Source organism: Monodon monoceros, unplaced genomic scaffold, assembly GCF_005190385.1.
Source record: "Monodon monoceros isolate NGI ecotype Baffin Bay Population unplaced genomic scaffold, NGI_Narwhal_1 Super_Scaffold_11, whole genome shotgun sequence".
Lineage (NCBI taxonomy): Eukaryota > Metazoa > Chordata > Mammalia > Artiodactyla > Monodontidae > Monodon > Monodon monoceros.
The window spans coordinates 142,000,047-142,017,669 of record NW_021703767.1 but is presented as its reverse complement, the minus strand read 5'-3'; the positions used below and the strand labels follow the sequence as shown (position 1 = coordinate 142,017,669).

General features: G+C 38.0%; 1 protein-coding gene across 2 annotated transcripts in view; it reads left to right on the top strand.

The window, feature by feature from the left end:
• Window positions 1-17,623, top strand: part of NGLY1 (N-glycanase 1) — a 62,682-nt gene that overhangs the window by 18,800 nt on the left and 26,259 nt on the right. For both annotated transcript variants that reach the window (XM_029214273.1, XM_029214272.1), the window contains exons 3-4: window positions 806-1,051; window positions 17,438-17,606. In XM_029214273.1, the coding sequence (XP_029070106.1) occupies window positions 806-1,051; window positions 17,438-17,606 (415 nt within the window). The remainder of the gene's footprint in view (window positions 1-805; window positions 1,052-17,437; window positions 17,607-17,623) is intronic.

The following is a 17,623-nucleotide window of genomic DNA, read 5'->3' as shown; positions in this document are numbered from 1 at the left end:
TTTCATTTCACTTTTTTGTTTGTTTTGTAATTTACTATTTTACATTGTGAGCTTTGTTGTAATGTTTACCGTACCCCAGAGCGCTCTGATTATATTATGTGGATTCATTAAATGAATCACTTCTTAAAGAATCAGATTTTTATTGTTTGATGGTCTGTTTTTGTTTGGACCACCTTTGTATTACTAAATAGCAATAGTTTTTCCATAGTTTTGAATTGACCCTCGCAATAGTTTTTCCATAGTTTTGAATTGACCCTCAGGATGTAATTTTTGTTATCTTGGAAGAATTAGTGAACTCCATACACAGACTTCTAGTCATGTAGCTATTCTTAAAGACTTGAGTTTAGAAGATTCAAAGGTTGTTACATAACTTCTTACTGGTTTTATGTGACCAGTGATCATTTTGAATGGCTGTATCTATAGTATCATTATTTCATAGGGAATTTCATGGAGAATAGTTGTATCATATACTATTGCAGAGAAGATAGGAATGTTCATTTTTGCATCTCTTAGGAGGCTTTCTGACTCATTACAGTGTTTCTAAAAGGTAAAGTATTTTTCTGAAGGTCTTTTGAACGAATAAAACAGGCTAAACATTTTATGCTAACAAGGAGACATATTTTCTTAATTTTCTAGTATACCTTTGCCTGTATTTTTTTAAAAAGTGCCAAAATGGTAAGAAAAGAGAAAGATTGTTAAAATATGATGTGTTCTGTAGTATTGGCTCCATTTTATATATACTGTGTAAGAATGACTGTCAGTATAAAGCAAAGGTTAAAATTTTCCCTAATTTTATAAATTCCAGGGAGAAACCCATCTTATCTTTCCTAAAAAAGCTTCAGTGGAGCAGCTGCAAAAAATTCGTGACCTGATTGCCATAGAGAGGAGTAGCAGATTGGATGGATCAGATAAGAGCCACAAAGCAGAATTATCTCAGCAACTTGCAGCCAGCACCCAGCTTCCTACAGCACAGCCTTCTAGTCCTAATGGGTTAACCCAGCATCCAGGGAACAGTGAAGGGCAGTCATCAAATCCACCGTCCCCTCCAATGGTAATGTGAGAATTAAACCTTCCTTGACTGCTCCTTTCAAAGTGTTGATATAGCAAAAGCTTTAAAATAGGACTTATTCCAGAATTTATGTCTCAGTCATTCTTGGTTCTTATAGTTCTAATACATTCAGATTTCCTGAGCTCTTTTAAAAAATTGTCAGATCTGTAACAAAAGTGGGGAAATGGCTGTCTTTTATTTGGACTTTTAAATGTTAACTTGTGGCTTATTGTTTCTGAGGCAGCCAGGGTTTTATTTAATTTATCATTTGTAAATGTACCTGTTGCCGTGGCACTTAAACCAGTTGCACAGATTAGCGTATGTCTTTAACCTAGAAAAAGTAAAGGACTTGCTAGACAGATGTGTGGCCATCAAGTAATATTTCCTCTATTGCTTTGACACTTCTGATGTAATACCTGCTGCTCTCTACCATGGAATTATTAATTCCAACAACCTACCATTATCAGCACCTCAATTCAATAAAAAATGGGCTTCTTTAGGCTTAAGGTAAATAATCATTAATTTACTGATAGTGGTGTTAGCATATACATATGTACTTCTGAAGAACTGAAGTCAAATTACTGATGTCTAACAGGCATTCTCGGTATACTTAAATGACCTTATTTAATAGGAAATTATCCTGTTTACAAAAAAATCCCTTTTAATAAAGGTCCTTAAGCATTTTACTCCTAAATTTTCACTGTCAGAAAAATTTTCATGGCTTTTCTATAGTAATTTTATCAGTAGGCAGCTTAAACTCACGTCCTCTTTTAATTTTGGTGAAACACCTGGTTGCTCTCCTCCATACACTGGAACTCTACATCTAGAGTCAGTTGTTAAATCTACCCTTAATTTTCTCCAGCTGAATAATTGGAGAGCCTTTAACCTAACCTCCTTGGCAGTCAGATGATGGGCAGTCATTCCTTAGTGTAGGCTGGGAATACCCTAAGCTTCTCTTTAAAAAATAAAGAATTGAAGGTGGTAGGGGCTGGCAGGGGAAGAGAGAGTGTCTGTCCTTTTGAATAATAATTCTTATTTATTTATTCATTCATTCATTTATTTATTGGCTGCGTTGGGTCTTCATTGCTGCATGTGGGCTTTCTCTAGTTGTGGAGAACGGGGGCTACTCTTCCTTGCAGTGCAGAGGCTTCTCGTTGTGGAGCACGGGCTGTAGGTGCACGGGCTTCAGTAGTTGTGGCACGTGGGCTTAAGTAGTTGTGGCACGTGGGCTTCAGTAGTTGTGGCTCACGGGCTCTAGAGCGCAGGCTCAGTAGTTGTGGCACACGGGCTTAGTTGCTCTGCGGCATGTGGGATCTTCCCAGACCAGGGCTCGAACCCATGTCCCCTGCATCGGCAGGCGGATTCTTAACCACTGTGCTACCAGGGAAGCCCCTGAATAATAATTCTTGATGAGTGGTTTCCCAGATTTTTGTGGAGGGTTAACTCTTCTAAAACGTATTCTTTTGTGCCTCAGTTGACTTAGGTTAATGTTTAAGTCTTTAAAATATTTCTCCTCTCATTAGCTTCAGAGCTAATGTTTGTTTATACTAATAAACACAGCTATTGTTTATGAATGCTTCCAAGAAACTGTTACTGGATACTATTGGATCAACTAGTAATGATATTAAGTGGCCGTGGGCATCAGATAAGAGCATATGTGAAAGCTTAATAAACTGTAAAGGACTTAAAGGTTTGCTCTTGGTAACAGTAATTCTTTCTGTAAAGTATCTCAGCTGCTTCATTCAGAACAAAGTTACCACAGAGTAACAGAAAAGTGGGACTACTTAACTCTACTGGGACAGAATAGTAACCCTAGCCAGTCCAGTCCTTAGGACGCTGGTTTCCACTCTTTTTTGATTGTACATCTTACCAGTGATAAAATGTTGAATGCATAACCCAGTAAGTGTCTATTTACTTATGAGTTACATACTTCTATGGGTATGTGTTAACGTACCTTATACAGGACTCATGTACAGGATTAAAGCGTGTCATTACACCTCTGGGTAACAGGTCTTCATCAGTTTTGCAGTTAAGGCTGATACAGGGGCTTACCTGGTGGCGCAGTGGTTAAGAATCGCCTGCCAGTGCAGGGGACACGGATTCGAGCCCTGGTCCGGGAAGATCCCACATGCCATGGAGCACCTAAGCCCATGCGCCACAACTACCGAGCCTGCGCTCTGGAGCCCACGAGCCACAACTGCTGAGCCTGCGATCCACGACTACAGAAGCCCGCATGTCACAGCTACTGAAGCCCGTGCGCCTAGAGCCCGTGCTCCGCAACAAGAGAAGCCACCACAATGAACCTGTGTCCCCTGCATTGGCAGGCGGATTCTTAACCACTACACCACCAGGGAAGCCCCTCAGTTATAGTTTGATGTCTTTAATTACTTACCAGAAAGGGCCTGGATACTACACTAAAAACAAATTGTCATCCTATTGTCAAAGCGAATTTAGAGTTTAGAAGAAAACAAACTTTCGCAAACACATATGCTCTTAGAAGGCTACTGTATATTAACTCTTAACTTCTTGAGTCCCTGGGACAAAGTATCTTTTTCTGTATTCCTTAAGGGAGTTGGGAGAAATTAGAATGAATCTTGTTTTTTATAGCCAACTCCTGGTTCCATGGATCACTGAAGTACACATTTTTAAAAAGTATTTTGTTATTTAAGCTTTTATCACCATTAATTGCTGTATTACAGAGTTTGACAATTATGTTTTCCTCCCTTTCTCATTTTGAGTGGGGATACTGAGAATTAAAATGGACCAAGTAAAGCAGCAGGAGAGAGATTAACAAAGCATGTAACTGCATATAAACTAGACAAATCCTGAGCACTGTTGAGTGTCACACCTAATATATTTCTTTGGTTGAAACTGTATCAAGTAAAATTTGGAAATATAAGACAAGGTGATAGTCATTGATGTTGAAGTTGCCAGTAAGTTTTTCCCTTAAGATATAAAGTACTGGAATATACCGGTGCTCAATAAACGGTGATGTAGTTAGAAATTTATTTTGCTGCTTTTTCTGGATATTTTATGTAAATGAATGATACATTACATAGTCTTTTGCTTCTGGCTTCTTTTACTTTGTATGTTTTTGAGGTTTATCCATATTGCAGGATGTATTAGTATTTTTTTCCTTTTTATTGCTGAATAGCATTCCATGGCGGACATTTGGGTTTGCCGTGTTTGCTTGTTATGGACAATGCTGCTATGAATGTCCACATACCAGGCTTTGTGTGGGCAGATGTTTTCATTTCTCTTGGGTAGATTCCTAGAAGTGGAACCACTGGGTTGTATGACAAGTTTATGTTTATTGCTTTAAGAAATTGCAAGCTGTTTTCCAGAGCTGTTGCACCTTTTTACATTCTAACCAGCAGAGTGTGAAGGTTCCGATTTCTCAGTATTCTCATTGATAATTGTTAATGTCTTTTTTATTATAGCCATTTTAGTCGATGTTAAGTAGTATCTCATTGTGGCTTTAATTTGTATTTTCCTAATGACCAAACTGATTTCTTAAATTTGCTGGTTATACATGCTGCGTATTTAGTGTTCTTATATGAAATAACTTCCTGATAACCCTTTATATATTTTTATGCCCTTTGCCTTCCAAAAGCAGGTTCAAAACAGCAAAGACAGTTTTTCAAAGACTGAGCCTCAGAGTGTTAGAAGCATTGTTTCCAATTTTGCAACTTTATCTAGGTTGAAAGCATGTGACTCTTGACGTATGATTTGCTTAAAATAAGTCTTTGGCAGCTTATTGCACAGTCTAATGTACGCTTTTATTTGATATGTGACTGCTTTTAGAATGTGTATGAAGTTGTTGAGGACTTTGCATCAACACTTTTATGACTCTAGAAATTATTGCCCATTGTATATATGACTATATATGTATCTGTTTAAAAGAATTATCATTTGAGATTATATTAGTGAAATTATAAAAATAATATTAGATAATGATAAATAACAGTTGATTTTTTTACATGAAGATATATATTTTTTATTGTTTTAAATTTAGCTTTTATTTTATATTGGAGTATAGTTGATTTACAGTGTTGTGTTAGTTTCAGGTGTGTAGCGAAGTGGTTCAGTTATACGTATACATGTATCAATTCTTTTTTAGGTTCTTTTCCCATATAGGTTATTATAGAACATTGAGTAGAGTTCCCTGTACTATATAGTAGGTCCTTGTTGATTACCTGTTTTATATATAGTAGTGTGTATATGTTAATCCCAAACTCCTAATTTATCCCTCTCCTAGACCTTTCCCCTTTGGTAACCATGTTTGTTTTTGAAGTCTGTGAGTCTGTTTCTGTTTTGTAAATAAGTTCATTTGTATCATCTTTTTAGATTCCACATAGAAGTGATATCATATGATATTTGTCTTTCTCTGTCTGACTTACTTGATCATCTCTAGGTCCATCCATGTTGCTGCAAATGGCATTATTTCATTCTTTATTGTGTCTGAGTGGTATTCCAGTGTGTGTGTGTGTGTGTGTGTGTGTGTGTGTGTGTGTGTGTGTATACACATCACATCTTTATTCATTCATCTGTTGATGGATATATTGGTTGTTTCTATGTCCTGGGAATTGTAAACAGTGCTGCAATGAACATTGGGGTGCATGTATCTTTTCGAGTTATGGTTCTCTCTGGATATATGCCTAGGATGTGGGATTGCTGGGTCATATGTTAGTTCTATTTTTAGTTTTTTAAGGGACCTCCATACTGTTCTCCATAGTAATTGTACCAATTTACATTCCCACCAACAGTGTAGGAGGGTTCTCTTTTCTCCACACCCTCTCCAGCATTTATTGTTTGTAGACTTTTTGATGATGGCCATTCTGACCGGTGTGAGGTGATACCTCGTTGTAGTTTTGATTTGCATTCCTCTAATAATTAGCGATGTTGAGGATCTTTCCATGTGCTTTTTGGCCATCTGTATGTCTTCTTTAGAGAACTGTCTATTTAGGGCTTCTGCACATTTTTTGATTGTGGTGGGTTTTTTTGGTTTTTTCTTTTTGACATTGAGCTGCATGAGCTATTTGTGTATTTTGGAGACTAATCCCTTGTCAGCTGCTTCATTTGCAAATATTTTCTCCCATTCTGTGGGTTGTCTTTTAATTTTGTTTACGGTTTCCTTTGCTGTGCAAAAGCTTTTAAGTTTAATTAGGTCCCATTTGTTTATTTTCTTTTTATTTTCGTCACTCTAGGAGACAGATCCAAAAAGATATTTCTGCAATTTATATCAGACAACGTTCTGCCTATGTTTTCCTCACGAGTTTTATAGTATCCGGTCTTACATTTAGGCCTTCAATCCATTTTAACATTACTTTTGTGTATGATGTTAAAGAATGTTGTAATTTCATTCTTTTACATATAGCTGTCCAGTTTTCCCAGCACAGCTTGTTGAAGAGGCTGTCTTTTCTCCATTGTATATTCTTGCCTCCATTGTCATAGGTTAATTGACCATAGTTGCATGGGTTTATTTCTGGGCTTTCTATCCTGTTCTGTTGATCTATATTTCTGTTTTTGTGCCTGTACTGTACTGTTTTGATGACTGGAGCTTTGTAGTATAGTCTGAAGTTAGGGAGCCTGATTCCTCCAGCTCTGTTTTTCTTTCTCAGGATTGTTTTGGCTATTCGGGGTCTTTGTGTCTCCATACAAATTTTAAGATTTTTTTTGTTCTAGTTCTATGAAAAATGCCATTGATAGTATGATAGGGATTACATTGAATCTATAGATTGCCTTGGTTAGTATAGTCACTTTGACAATATTGACTTTTCCAATCCAAGAACATAGTATATCTTTCCATCTGTTTGTGTCATCTTCAACTTCTTTCATCAGTATCTTATAGTTTTCTGAGTACAGGTCTTTTGCCTCCTTAGGTAAGTTTATTCCTAGGTATTTTATTTTTTTTGATGTGATGGTAAATGGGATTGTTTGTTTAATTGCTCTTTCTGATCTTTCACTGTTAGTGTATAGAAACAACAGATTTCTATGTATTAACTTTGTATCGTGCAACTTTACTGAATTAATTGATGAGCTCTCGTAGTTTTCTGGTGGCATCTTTAGGATTTTCTATGTATACAATCTTGTCATCTTCAAACAGTGACAGTTTTACTTCTTCTTTTCCAATTTGGATTCCTTTTATTTCTTTTTTTTCTCTGATTGCTGTGGCTAGGACTTCCAAAACTATGTTAAATAACAGTGGCAAGAGTGGACATCCTTGTCTCGTTCCTGATCTTAGAGTAAATGCTTTCAGCCTTTCACCGTTGAGTATGATGTTAGCTGTAGGTTTGTCATATATGGCCTTTATTATGTTGAGGTAGTTTCCCTCTGTGCCCACTTTGTGGAGAGTTTTTATCATAACTGGGTGTTGAATTTTGTCAAAAGCTTTTTCTGCATCTATTGAGATGATCGTATGGATTTTCTTCTTCAGTTTGTTGCTATGGTGTGTCGCACTGATTGGTTTGCAGATATTGAAGAATCCTTGCACTCCTGGGATAAATCACACTTGATCATGGTGTATGCTTCTTTTAATGTGTTGTTGGATTTGGTTTGCTAGCATTTTGTTAAGAATTTTTGCATCTATGTTCATTAGAGATGCTGGCCTGTAATTTAATTTTTCTGGTGGTGTCTTTGTCTGGTTTGGGTATCAGGGTGATGGTGGCCTCATAGAATGAGTTTGGCAGTGTTCCTTCCTCTGCAATATTTTGGAAGAGTTTGAGAAGGACAGGTGTTAGCTCTTCTCTCAATGTTTGATAGAATTAGCCTGTGAAGCCATCTGGTCCTGGGCTTTTGTTTGTTGGAAGGTTTTTAATCCCAGTTTCAATTTCAGTGCTTGTGATTGGTCTGTTCATATTTTCTATTTCTTCCTGGTTCACTCTTGGAAGACTGTTCCTGTCTAAGAATTTGTCCATTTCTTCTAGGTTGTTCATTTTATTGGCATAGAGTTGCTTGCAGTAGTCTCTTATGATCCTTTGTATTTCTGTGGTGTCAGTTGTAACTTCTTTTTCATTTCTAATTTTGTTGATTGAGCCCTTTCCCTTTTTTTCCTTCACGAGTCTGGCTAAAGGTTTATCGATTCTGTTTATCTTTTCAAAGAACCAGCTGTTACTTTCATTGACATTTTATGTTGTTTTCTTCATCTCTATTTCATTAGTTTCTTCTCTGAACTTTATGATTTCTTTTCTTCTACTAACTTTGGGTTTTGTTTGTTCTTCTTTCTCTAGTTGCTTTAGGTGTAAGGTTAGGTTGTTTCTTTGAGATTTTTCTTGTTTCCTGAGGTAAGATTGTATTACTGTAAACTTCCCTCTTAGAACTGCTTTTGCCAGGTCCCATAGGTTTTGAATCGTCGTGTTTCATTTTCATTTGTCTCTAGTTATTTTTCGATTTCTTCTTTGATTTCTTCATTGATCCATTGGTTGTTTAGTAACATATTGTTTAGCTTCCACGTGTATGTGTTTTTTTAGTTTTTTTCTCGTAGTTGATTTCTAATCTCATAGTGTTGTGGCCGGAAAAGATGCTTGATATGATTTCAGTTTTCTTAAATTTGCCGAGGTGTGCTTTGTGACCCAGCATGTGATCTATCCTGGAGAATGTTCCATGTGCATTTGAGAAGAATGTGTATTCTGCTGCTTTTGAATGGAATGCTCTATAAGTATCAATTAAGTCCATTGGTCTAATGTGTCATTTAAGGCCTGTGTTTCCTTATTTTCTGTCTGGATGCTCTGTCCATTGCTGTAAGAGGGGTGTTAAAATCCCCACTATTATTGTGTTACTGTTGATTTCTCCTTTTATGGCTGTTAGGATTTGCCTTATGTATTGAGGTGCTCCTGTGTTGGGTGCATATATATTTACTTGATCATTATGTAGTGTCCTTCCTTATCTCTTGTAACACTCTTTATTTTAAAGTCTATTTTGTCTGATATGAGTATTGCTACTCCAGCTTTCTTTTGATTTCCATTTGCATGGAATATCTTTTTCCATCCCCTCACTTTTTCTGTATGTGTCCTTAGATCTGAAGTTGGGTCTCTTGTAGACAGCATATATATGGGTTTTGTTTTTGTATCCATTCAGCCAGTTTGTTTTTTGGTTGGAGCATTTAATGCATTTACATTTAAGGTAATTATCAGTATGTATGTTCTTATTGCCATCTTGTTAATTGTTTTGGATTTGTTTTTGTAGGTTTTTTTCCTTCCCTTCCTCTTTTGTTCACTTCTCTTGTGATTTGATGCCTGTCATTAGTGTTGTTTGGATTGCTTTTTCTTTTTTGTGTGTGTATCTATTGTAGATTTTTAGTTTGCTGTTACCATGAGGTTTTGATATAGCAATCTGTATACAAACACGATTGTTTTAAGTCACTGGTCTTTTAATTTCCAATGCACTTCCAATATCCTGCATGTGTACTCTCCTCTTCTCACAATTGCTGGGTTTGATATCATATTTGTGTGTGGATGATTTCCTACCTTTACTCTATGTTTGCCTTTAATGGTGAGCTTTCCCATATGTAATTTTCTTGATTCTAGTTGTGGTCTTTTCTTTTCTGCCTAGAGTAGTTTTTTAAAGATTTTTTGTAAAGCTCTTTTGGTGGTGCTGAATTCTCTTAGCTTTTGCTTGTCGGTAAAGCTTTTGCTTTCTTCATCGAATCTAAATGAGAGGCTTGATGGGTAGAGCATTCTTGGTTGTAGGTTCTTCCCTTTCCTCACTTTAAATATATCATGCCACTCCCTTCTGGCCTGCAGAGTTTCTGCTGAAAAAAATCAGCTGATAACTTTATGGGGATTCCCTTGTATGTTATTTGTTGCTTTTTCCTTGTCGCTTATAATATTTTTTCTTTGTCTTTAATTTTTGTAAGTTTGATTAATATGTGTTTCGGTGTGTTCCTCCTTGAGTTTATCCTGTATGGGACTCTCTGCACTTCCTGGACCTGAGTGAATGTTTCCTTTCTCACGTTAGGGAAGTTTTCCGCTATAATCTCTTCAAATATTTTCTCAGGCTCTTTCTCTCTCTCTTCTTCTGGGACCACTATAATGTGAATGTTGCTGTGTTTAATGTTGTCCCAGAGGTCTCCAAGACTGTCTTCATTTCTTTTCATTCTCTTTTCTTTATTCTGTTCCACAGCAGTGATTTCCACCAATTTGTCTTCCATCTAACTTATTCGTTCTTTTGCCTCGTTTATTCTGCTATTGATTCCTTTTAGTGTATTTTTCACTTCAGTTATTGTATTATTCATCTCTGTTCTTTAAATCTTCTGGCTCTTTGTTAAATATTTCTTGTATTGTCTCAGTCTGTGCCTCCATTCTTTTTCCAAGATCTTGGGTCATCTTTACCATTACTCTGAATTCTTTTTCAGGCAGATTGCGTATTTCCACCTCACTTAGTTGTTCTTCTGGTGCTTTATCTTGTTCATTCATCTGAAACATATTTCTCTGCCGTTTCATTTTGTCTAACTTCCTGTGTTTGTGGTCTGTTTCTCAGGCTGCAGGACTGTAATTCTTGGTTGTGGTGTCTGCCCCCTGGTGGGTAAGGTTGGTCCAGGGGCTTGTGCAGGCTTCCTGGTGGGAGGGACTGGTGCCTGGCCACTGGTGGGTGGAGCTGGGTCTTGTCCCTCTGATGGGCAGGGCCATGTCAAGGGGTGTGTTTAGAGGTGTCTGTGTGCTCAGGACATCTTTAGGCAGCCTGTCTGCTCATGGGTGGGGCTGTGTTCCCACCCTGTTGGTTGCTTCGACTGAGGTGTCCCAGCACTGGAGCCTACATGAGCCACAGCTGACCCCCGCCTCCCCAGGAGACCCTCCTAGACCCACAGGTAGGTCTGGTCCAGGCTGATATGATGTCACTGCTTTGCCCTGGGTCCCAGCACATGTGAAGCCTTGTGTGCGCCCTCCAAGAGCAGATTCTCTGTTTCCCCCAGTCCTGTGGAGCTCCTGCACTCAAGCCCTGCTGGCCTTCAAAGCCAAATGCTCTGGGGGCTCCTCCTCCTGATGTGAGACCCCCAGGCTGGGGAGCCTGACATGGGGCTCAGAAGTCTCACTCCTGTGGGAGAACCTCTGCGAAATAATTATTTTCCAGTTTGTGGGTTGCCCACCTGGTGGGTGTGGGATTCGATTACACAGTGAAAGCGCCCCTCCTACCGTCTCACTGTGGCTTCTTCTTTGTCTTTGGGTGTAGAATATCTTTTTTGGTAGGTTCCAGTCTTTTTCATCCATGGTTGTTCAGCAGTTGGTTATTATTTTGCTGTTTTCCTGAGAGGAGATGAGCTCAGGCCCCTCTGCTCCACCATCTTGTCTCCTCTCTGTTCTGTTTATAATTTTAAATTGACACCAATTCTGCTTATTGTATGCAAAGCCCTTCTCTAGTCTCCACATCAAAGTCAAATTTGTTCCATCTTGAAGATGTTAAAGAGTTAAGTCAGAATTGCAGAACCTTCAAATGCAGACTTAAAACGGTAGGAGCCCAGCATGAAAGAGCACTCGGGTTCAGCCTCCTGGCCGCCCTGGCGTCTTCTTCCCCTGGCTGTGCACCTCTGAGTTAGTCGATTTTTAAACTATTTAAATCTCATAAGACAACTTCTTAGTCTGGATCTATATGCAAACTTTGTAAGAGGAGAAATCTCCTCCTTGTCTCCCTTGGACACAAGATTTAAATGTTCAGTTTCTTGTTCGTGAACCATTCTTAAAAGTAACATATATTTACATACTTTCAACAGGCAATTATGACACATATTTACATTGGCATTCTTAATATCCTTTAGAAATGATGATGTGGTATATTTTGACATGAAGACAATTATTATGTGGTGAAAAAGGTAAACTAAGAATTCCAAAATTAAACAACATATGTTGTGTGTTTGTGTGTATTTCCATTTTTCTTATTAAAAACACACATGCATAAATATGTTCATTTTTAAAAGGTCTGGAAAGCTGTACACAGATATCTTAGCTATAGTTTTCTCTGAGTGGTGAAATTATAGTGATTTCACATTATTTATACCATTCAGTATTTCCTGAAAACTTTCTGCAACATTTATTACTGTTACAAATAGAATAAAGCGGTTTTTGTAAGAAATGTTTATTGAAGTCACAAGTTGATTAAAACTGTCGTTAAAAATTTATTAAACATAACTTTTATGTTAAGAAAACAGGTTCTAAATTTAAAAGCCATTGAAGCAAAGGGTTGTAAAAAGGTAGAAAGAGGGCTGGTGGGCTTGAGAAGCCTTGTCCTTTACTAAAGAAGTAAATTTGCTGATCCAAATTCCACTGCTTCTATCACTGCTTCTATTTTGTGTGATTTGACAAAAATACACATTGTACTTGTTTTCTTATAAAGAGTCTTAAATATCTCACATTAGAAACCAAATAATTGGAATCCAGGTATGATTAGTGAAGAAAAAAATCTTTTTTGCTCTAAAACAGATTTCACGTTTTAAACTCCCATTTGTATTCCAAATAACTTTTAACTCTTAAGCAATTAACTGTTGCCTCATCTACATGGTTACCCAGCTGCTATAATGGTCATGCAATCAGCAAACTTCTATTTTTATGAATTAGTTTTTTTTGGCACTGTGCTAATGAGTATTTAAAGAAATAAGGCAAAGAAAATAAACTTTATTCTTCAAGATTGTTTGAGTGCCATTAAAAACCACAGTGAAGGAGGTAATTTCCAGAGTGAAAAATGAAAATAAAAATTCTTTGGATGAGTTCTTACCCTCTCAGTAAATGAAAATCTGTGTGTAAAAATAAATAAATAACAACCGTAAGGGTCTCCTCTTTATAGGAATTCTTTCAAGTAAAAATGGAGACATCCCTGTTTGCTTGTTTGTTTGTTTCTGTGTCAATTCTGGTAAAAAGCACACTCCTTCCTGCTGTGGGTGCCCTGGGTTTCCCACCTTCAGGTCTGCCCCATCTCTTCTGTCATCTGTTAGTAGAGTAAATGTGTCTGCACCCACTAAAGGCCAGCCCGTCCTCTGTACCTGTGTTCCTCTCCTCTGTTCACCGTGGGATCGCAGGGGGACTGTGCAGTCTTGACCTGCCCCTTTTCTTGGAGGTTCTTCTCAGTGGCATTGAAACCTTGCTTTAGGCCAGTTTTCATCTAAGCTTGGACCATTGGCATCAGAATAACCTGGACACGCAGATTCCTGGACAAACCCCAGACAGGCTGAGCCAGAAAGAGAGGGGGGAGCTTGGAAACCTGCATTCTTCCCAAGCAGATTAACGTTTATGAACCTCTCATGTAGCTCTTAGAAACAAGCCGTCACACAAGTATCCCTGGATCGTGCATTCCTGTATTTCTCACTTCCTCTTCACAGCAACTTTCAGGGAGAATCCCCAGTACGCGTCCCTGCATCTGTACTCCTCATGTACTTGTCTTGCAGGTCTCCTCATTCTAACATGTGCCCCGTCAGTAAAACATTTCTGAGCATGTCCTCTCAATGTGTATTTATTTGTTTATAAATTATATACATATACTAGTATGCCAGTGTACTCGATACATTATAAAACAAGGTAAAGAGGAGCTAGAAAATAAGTAACATTTTTAATTTAAAAAACGTATTAACACTATATCATTTCAAGAACGTAGACATGTCTTATTTTAAATACTCTTGATCATTTTGTTTGTCAGATCTCAGTAGATTGTGATTTTTTTTTTTTAGCATTAAAATATGGCTGTTGAAGGGGCTCATACTAAAATAATAGATGGGTTAGCCCTGCCATTTTCTTCTTGTAACACTCCACATGTGCTTACATTGTAAGTATTAGCCTCAGTGCCTAGAGGTCTTTGAAATCTTTTTTAAGCCAGGTTGAGGGTTAAATTAGTTAAAACCGCATAGTATAATCTGTAAATCCACTGAACCAGGCACATTTGAACTGCAGAAGTTTGTAGCATCATGGGAGCAGAAGTAGGAGTGAGCGTGCCACTGTGAACCCCTCCACTTTGTGGGACTTTCTTCCCTCAGGATGGCTTCTGTAGCCTGGGAGGAAGCCACCATTGATCCAAATATTAAATATTATAATAAATTGCTTTACTTTTTGGACAAAAAAATAATATAAATAGAAGTTGTAATATTTTCTGTCCCTATCCCAGTGGACCACTTTGTACAGCTCCTTTGGGGCACCTGGCCCACTTTGGGACACCACTTATACCACTGAGTCTCTTAAAACTTGTTTTCCTTATTAACACTGTTACAAAACTTATTACTAAGATCATCAGTGATCTCCATGCTGCTAAATTTAATGGACTTTTTTCAGTTCATTTTTATTTGACCGTTCGTAGTTTTTAGCTCAGTTGACCATTTCCTGGTGTTTCTCCTATTATAAGTGGTTCAACCATTGACCCAGTTGCTCATATGTGAATCATTCCCACATATTTTTCTACTTTCCTAACTGCCCCCTGACCCCACGGTTCAGTCACTAGGATTTGTTGATTCTACTTCCTACATGTTTTTCGTATCCATTCACTATTCTACCGCCTCTGTCCCCACGCTGGTTTAAGCCTCCGCTCCCTCAGAGTTCGGCAGTGGTCCCCCAGTGAGTCTTCTGAGGCCTGCCTTCTCCCCCCTACAGCTGGTGTCAGAATCAGAGAACACAAATCTGATCATTTTACTCCCTTGCTTAGGTCTCTTTAATAGCTTCCCATTACATTGGAAAGAGACAGGGAAGATCTAGATGCTTCCCCAGCCCAACTTCTTGCTCAGCTCGCACCATCATTTCCCCTGGGTGCTCTGTGCTCCAGACACACTGACTTTCTCTCTGATCCTTCACAGCATGTTAAGTGTATCCCCCTGTGCAGACTCCCCGGCTACCTACACGTTGCTCCCTGTGACAGGAATGGTCTTCTCCCTTCCCTGGTTACCAGCTGCGTCTCATCCTTCATATTTTACTGCAAATATCATTTCTCCAGGGAATTCTAGTTGTACAGTTACACTGTCCTCTGTGTTTGCTTTATAACTCTTACTGTACATATGAATAAACTGTCTAACCCTTATATCCCCCGTACCTAACAGGTAATAAAGGCTCCTTAAATATTTGAGTAAATTAGCATCATTGTAGCAATATTTGTTTCTGTGTCCACAGACTTCCTACTCTGTGAGGATAATGTCCTTGTCTGGTTTGGTTTCCATTATTTTTCCATCATCTAACACATATGCACACAAACATCTGTCGACTTCATGTGAAGATTCTCTCGTTTCTTGTTTAATGCCTTCCCCTTCAGACTGTAAAGTGATGATGTCTGTTTTGTGCACCCATGCCCAGTGCTTGATACAGTGCCTGACATTCCTGACATTACAGTAACTATTTGGTAATGGTTTTTATTTTTTAAATTAATCTATCTCTGCCTTTTAATAAACAGGTTAATCCATTCCTATTTACTATAATTCTAATATGTTTGAACTTACTTTTGACATCTTATTTTGTGTTGTCTGTGTCCTTCTTGTTTTTTTTTTTCTTTTTCTGTTTTTGTTTAGATGGATCAAGTTTTCTTCCATTATTTTCCCTCTAAAAATTAGGAAGTTAAGTATCCTCCTTTTAGTCTTCTCATTATTCTCTTTAAATTTCTAATGCAGGTATTTACTTTGTATTTTTCTACCAACATCTTACAACAAGACAGGAACCTTAGAAAGGATTTACTCTTCTCCCTTCCCTGCCACCTTTCTTAGATTTTGCTTTTCAATTATCATTATTTATTTATAACAATCGGAACTTAAGTTTAACTAGTTTGTTTGGTTTTTATTTAACTCGCTCCTGCTCTTTTATCCCAGGTTCTACTCCTTGGAGTTCTATTTATTTACTTTGGCTATATTATATTTGGGGGGGACAATAACTTTTCTAATAATTTTTTAAAATAGGATTTGGGAGTGATATATTTTCTGCATTGTTACATATCAGAAAATGTGTTTATTTTGCCCTTCTATGTAATTAGTTTGCCTGGGTATGCGTCGTATGTTCTCATTTTCTCTCAGTATTTCAGAGATTTTACTCCGTTGTTTCCAGTGAGATGTCTGATATCATTGAAGGCTTTTAGTATTTTGTTTTTAATCCTTTTTACTGTCATGAAATATCACTATTACATACCTGGTATAGTTTTTGTTTTTGTTTTCCCATTCACACTGGCTCTTTCTTCAGCTCTCAGACATTTTCCATTATTTCTTTGAGAAGTTTTTTCTTCCATTTGTTTCTACTCTACTTTCTAGACTTCCTGTTAGCTGGATTTGGGAAGTTCGGGGGTTTATCCTCAGTGTCTATCTGTTCTTTTGTACTGCATCCTCAGAAAATGTCTCAATCTTCTAATTGATTGATCACTTAGCTGTGTTTGTTCTGCTGTTTGACACATCATCTGTGCTTCATTTCAGTGTTTACATTTTTAATTTCCAAGATCCATAGTTTTCTTTCTCTGACTCCAGTGTACTCTTGCATTTCTAAAGACAGACTTTTTTTTTAGTCTTTTTCTGTATTTGCTGCCATTGCCACAGGGTTCCTTCTTCTGCTGTTGATTCTAGTGCATCTTCTCAACAATACGGGTTGTTGTAGATTCACAGGGGTCTGAGAGTCCCTGCTAGCCTATCTGTGAATACCGCATGTGGTTTCAGCCCCTGTGGGGAGGGACAGGACATGCCGCCAGGTGGGCTTTGCCTGAGCAGCGCCTCTTCTGAGCCGGGGGCACTCGTCTTTCCTTTTAGAAGTCTAAGCGTCCGCCCTCACTGCCCAGAGACACACTTTTTTGTTAACAGTGGTGACCAGAATGTCTAGCTGTTCCTCCCGTGGAGCCCAGCAGCCTTCCTCACGCTCACTTCAAGGCCCCTTCCTGCTCTGCGGGTCCTCAGGCTCCTCTCTCCTTGGGATTTTTTTTTTTTTTCCTTGGGATTATTTTGAGAACTTTTTCTTAGTTTTTGTAACCACTCTCTCTAGAGGGCCTATTGCCATTGTTTCTTCCTTTAGTCCATTTGCATCTGCCTTTCCTCTCAGGAATTCCTCCAAATTCCTGATCCCTTGAGAGTAGTCCTCGGTAGCTTATGCGCTATAAAGTTCTAAAAAAATGGTCGTTTACAGGGATTTGAAGTGGAAACAGCTGTCAGATGCATTGCTTAGAGTGCTGTCTTGTTCCAGGTGTGTGGTCAGGAGTTCAGCGTATCCCTGCCTAAATATTTATATCCTTAGTAACATACTTTCAGATGAAAATATAGACGTGTCTTAGACTGTGATACAGATATGGCTGTCTCCTAATACTAATTTTGTAAAGGTTTTGGGTATAACTATTATATTTCAATGAATCCATGCATTCTTTATCTGTGAAATCATAGAACCCGTGTGTTTTTATTATGTTTAACATAGAACCGGTGTTATTATTTTTATAGCATATGGAGAAAAGCTAATTTCATTATTTTCTTTCTGTTAGGTTACTACTGGTGATTCAGTCATTCTAAAAGCTCTTCAGTCCAACATTCAGCATGTACTGGTCTATGAGAACCTTGCTGTCCAGGAGAAAGTGCTGGCTTGTATTCCAGTCCAAGAACTAAAAAGGAGATCACAAGAAAAGTTATCTAGAGCTAGAAAATTGGATAAAGGTAGTGGCTTTACATAA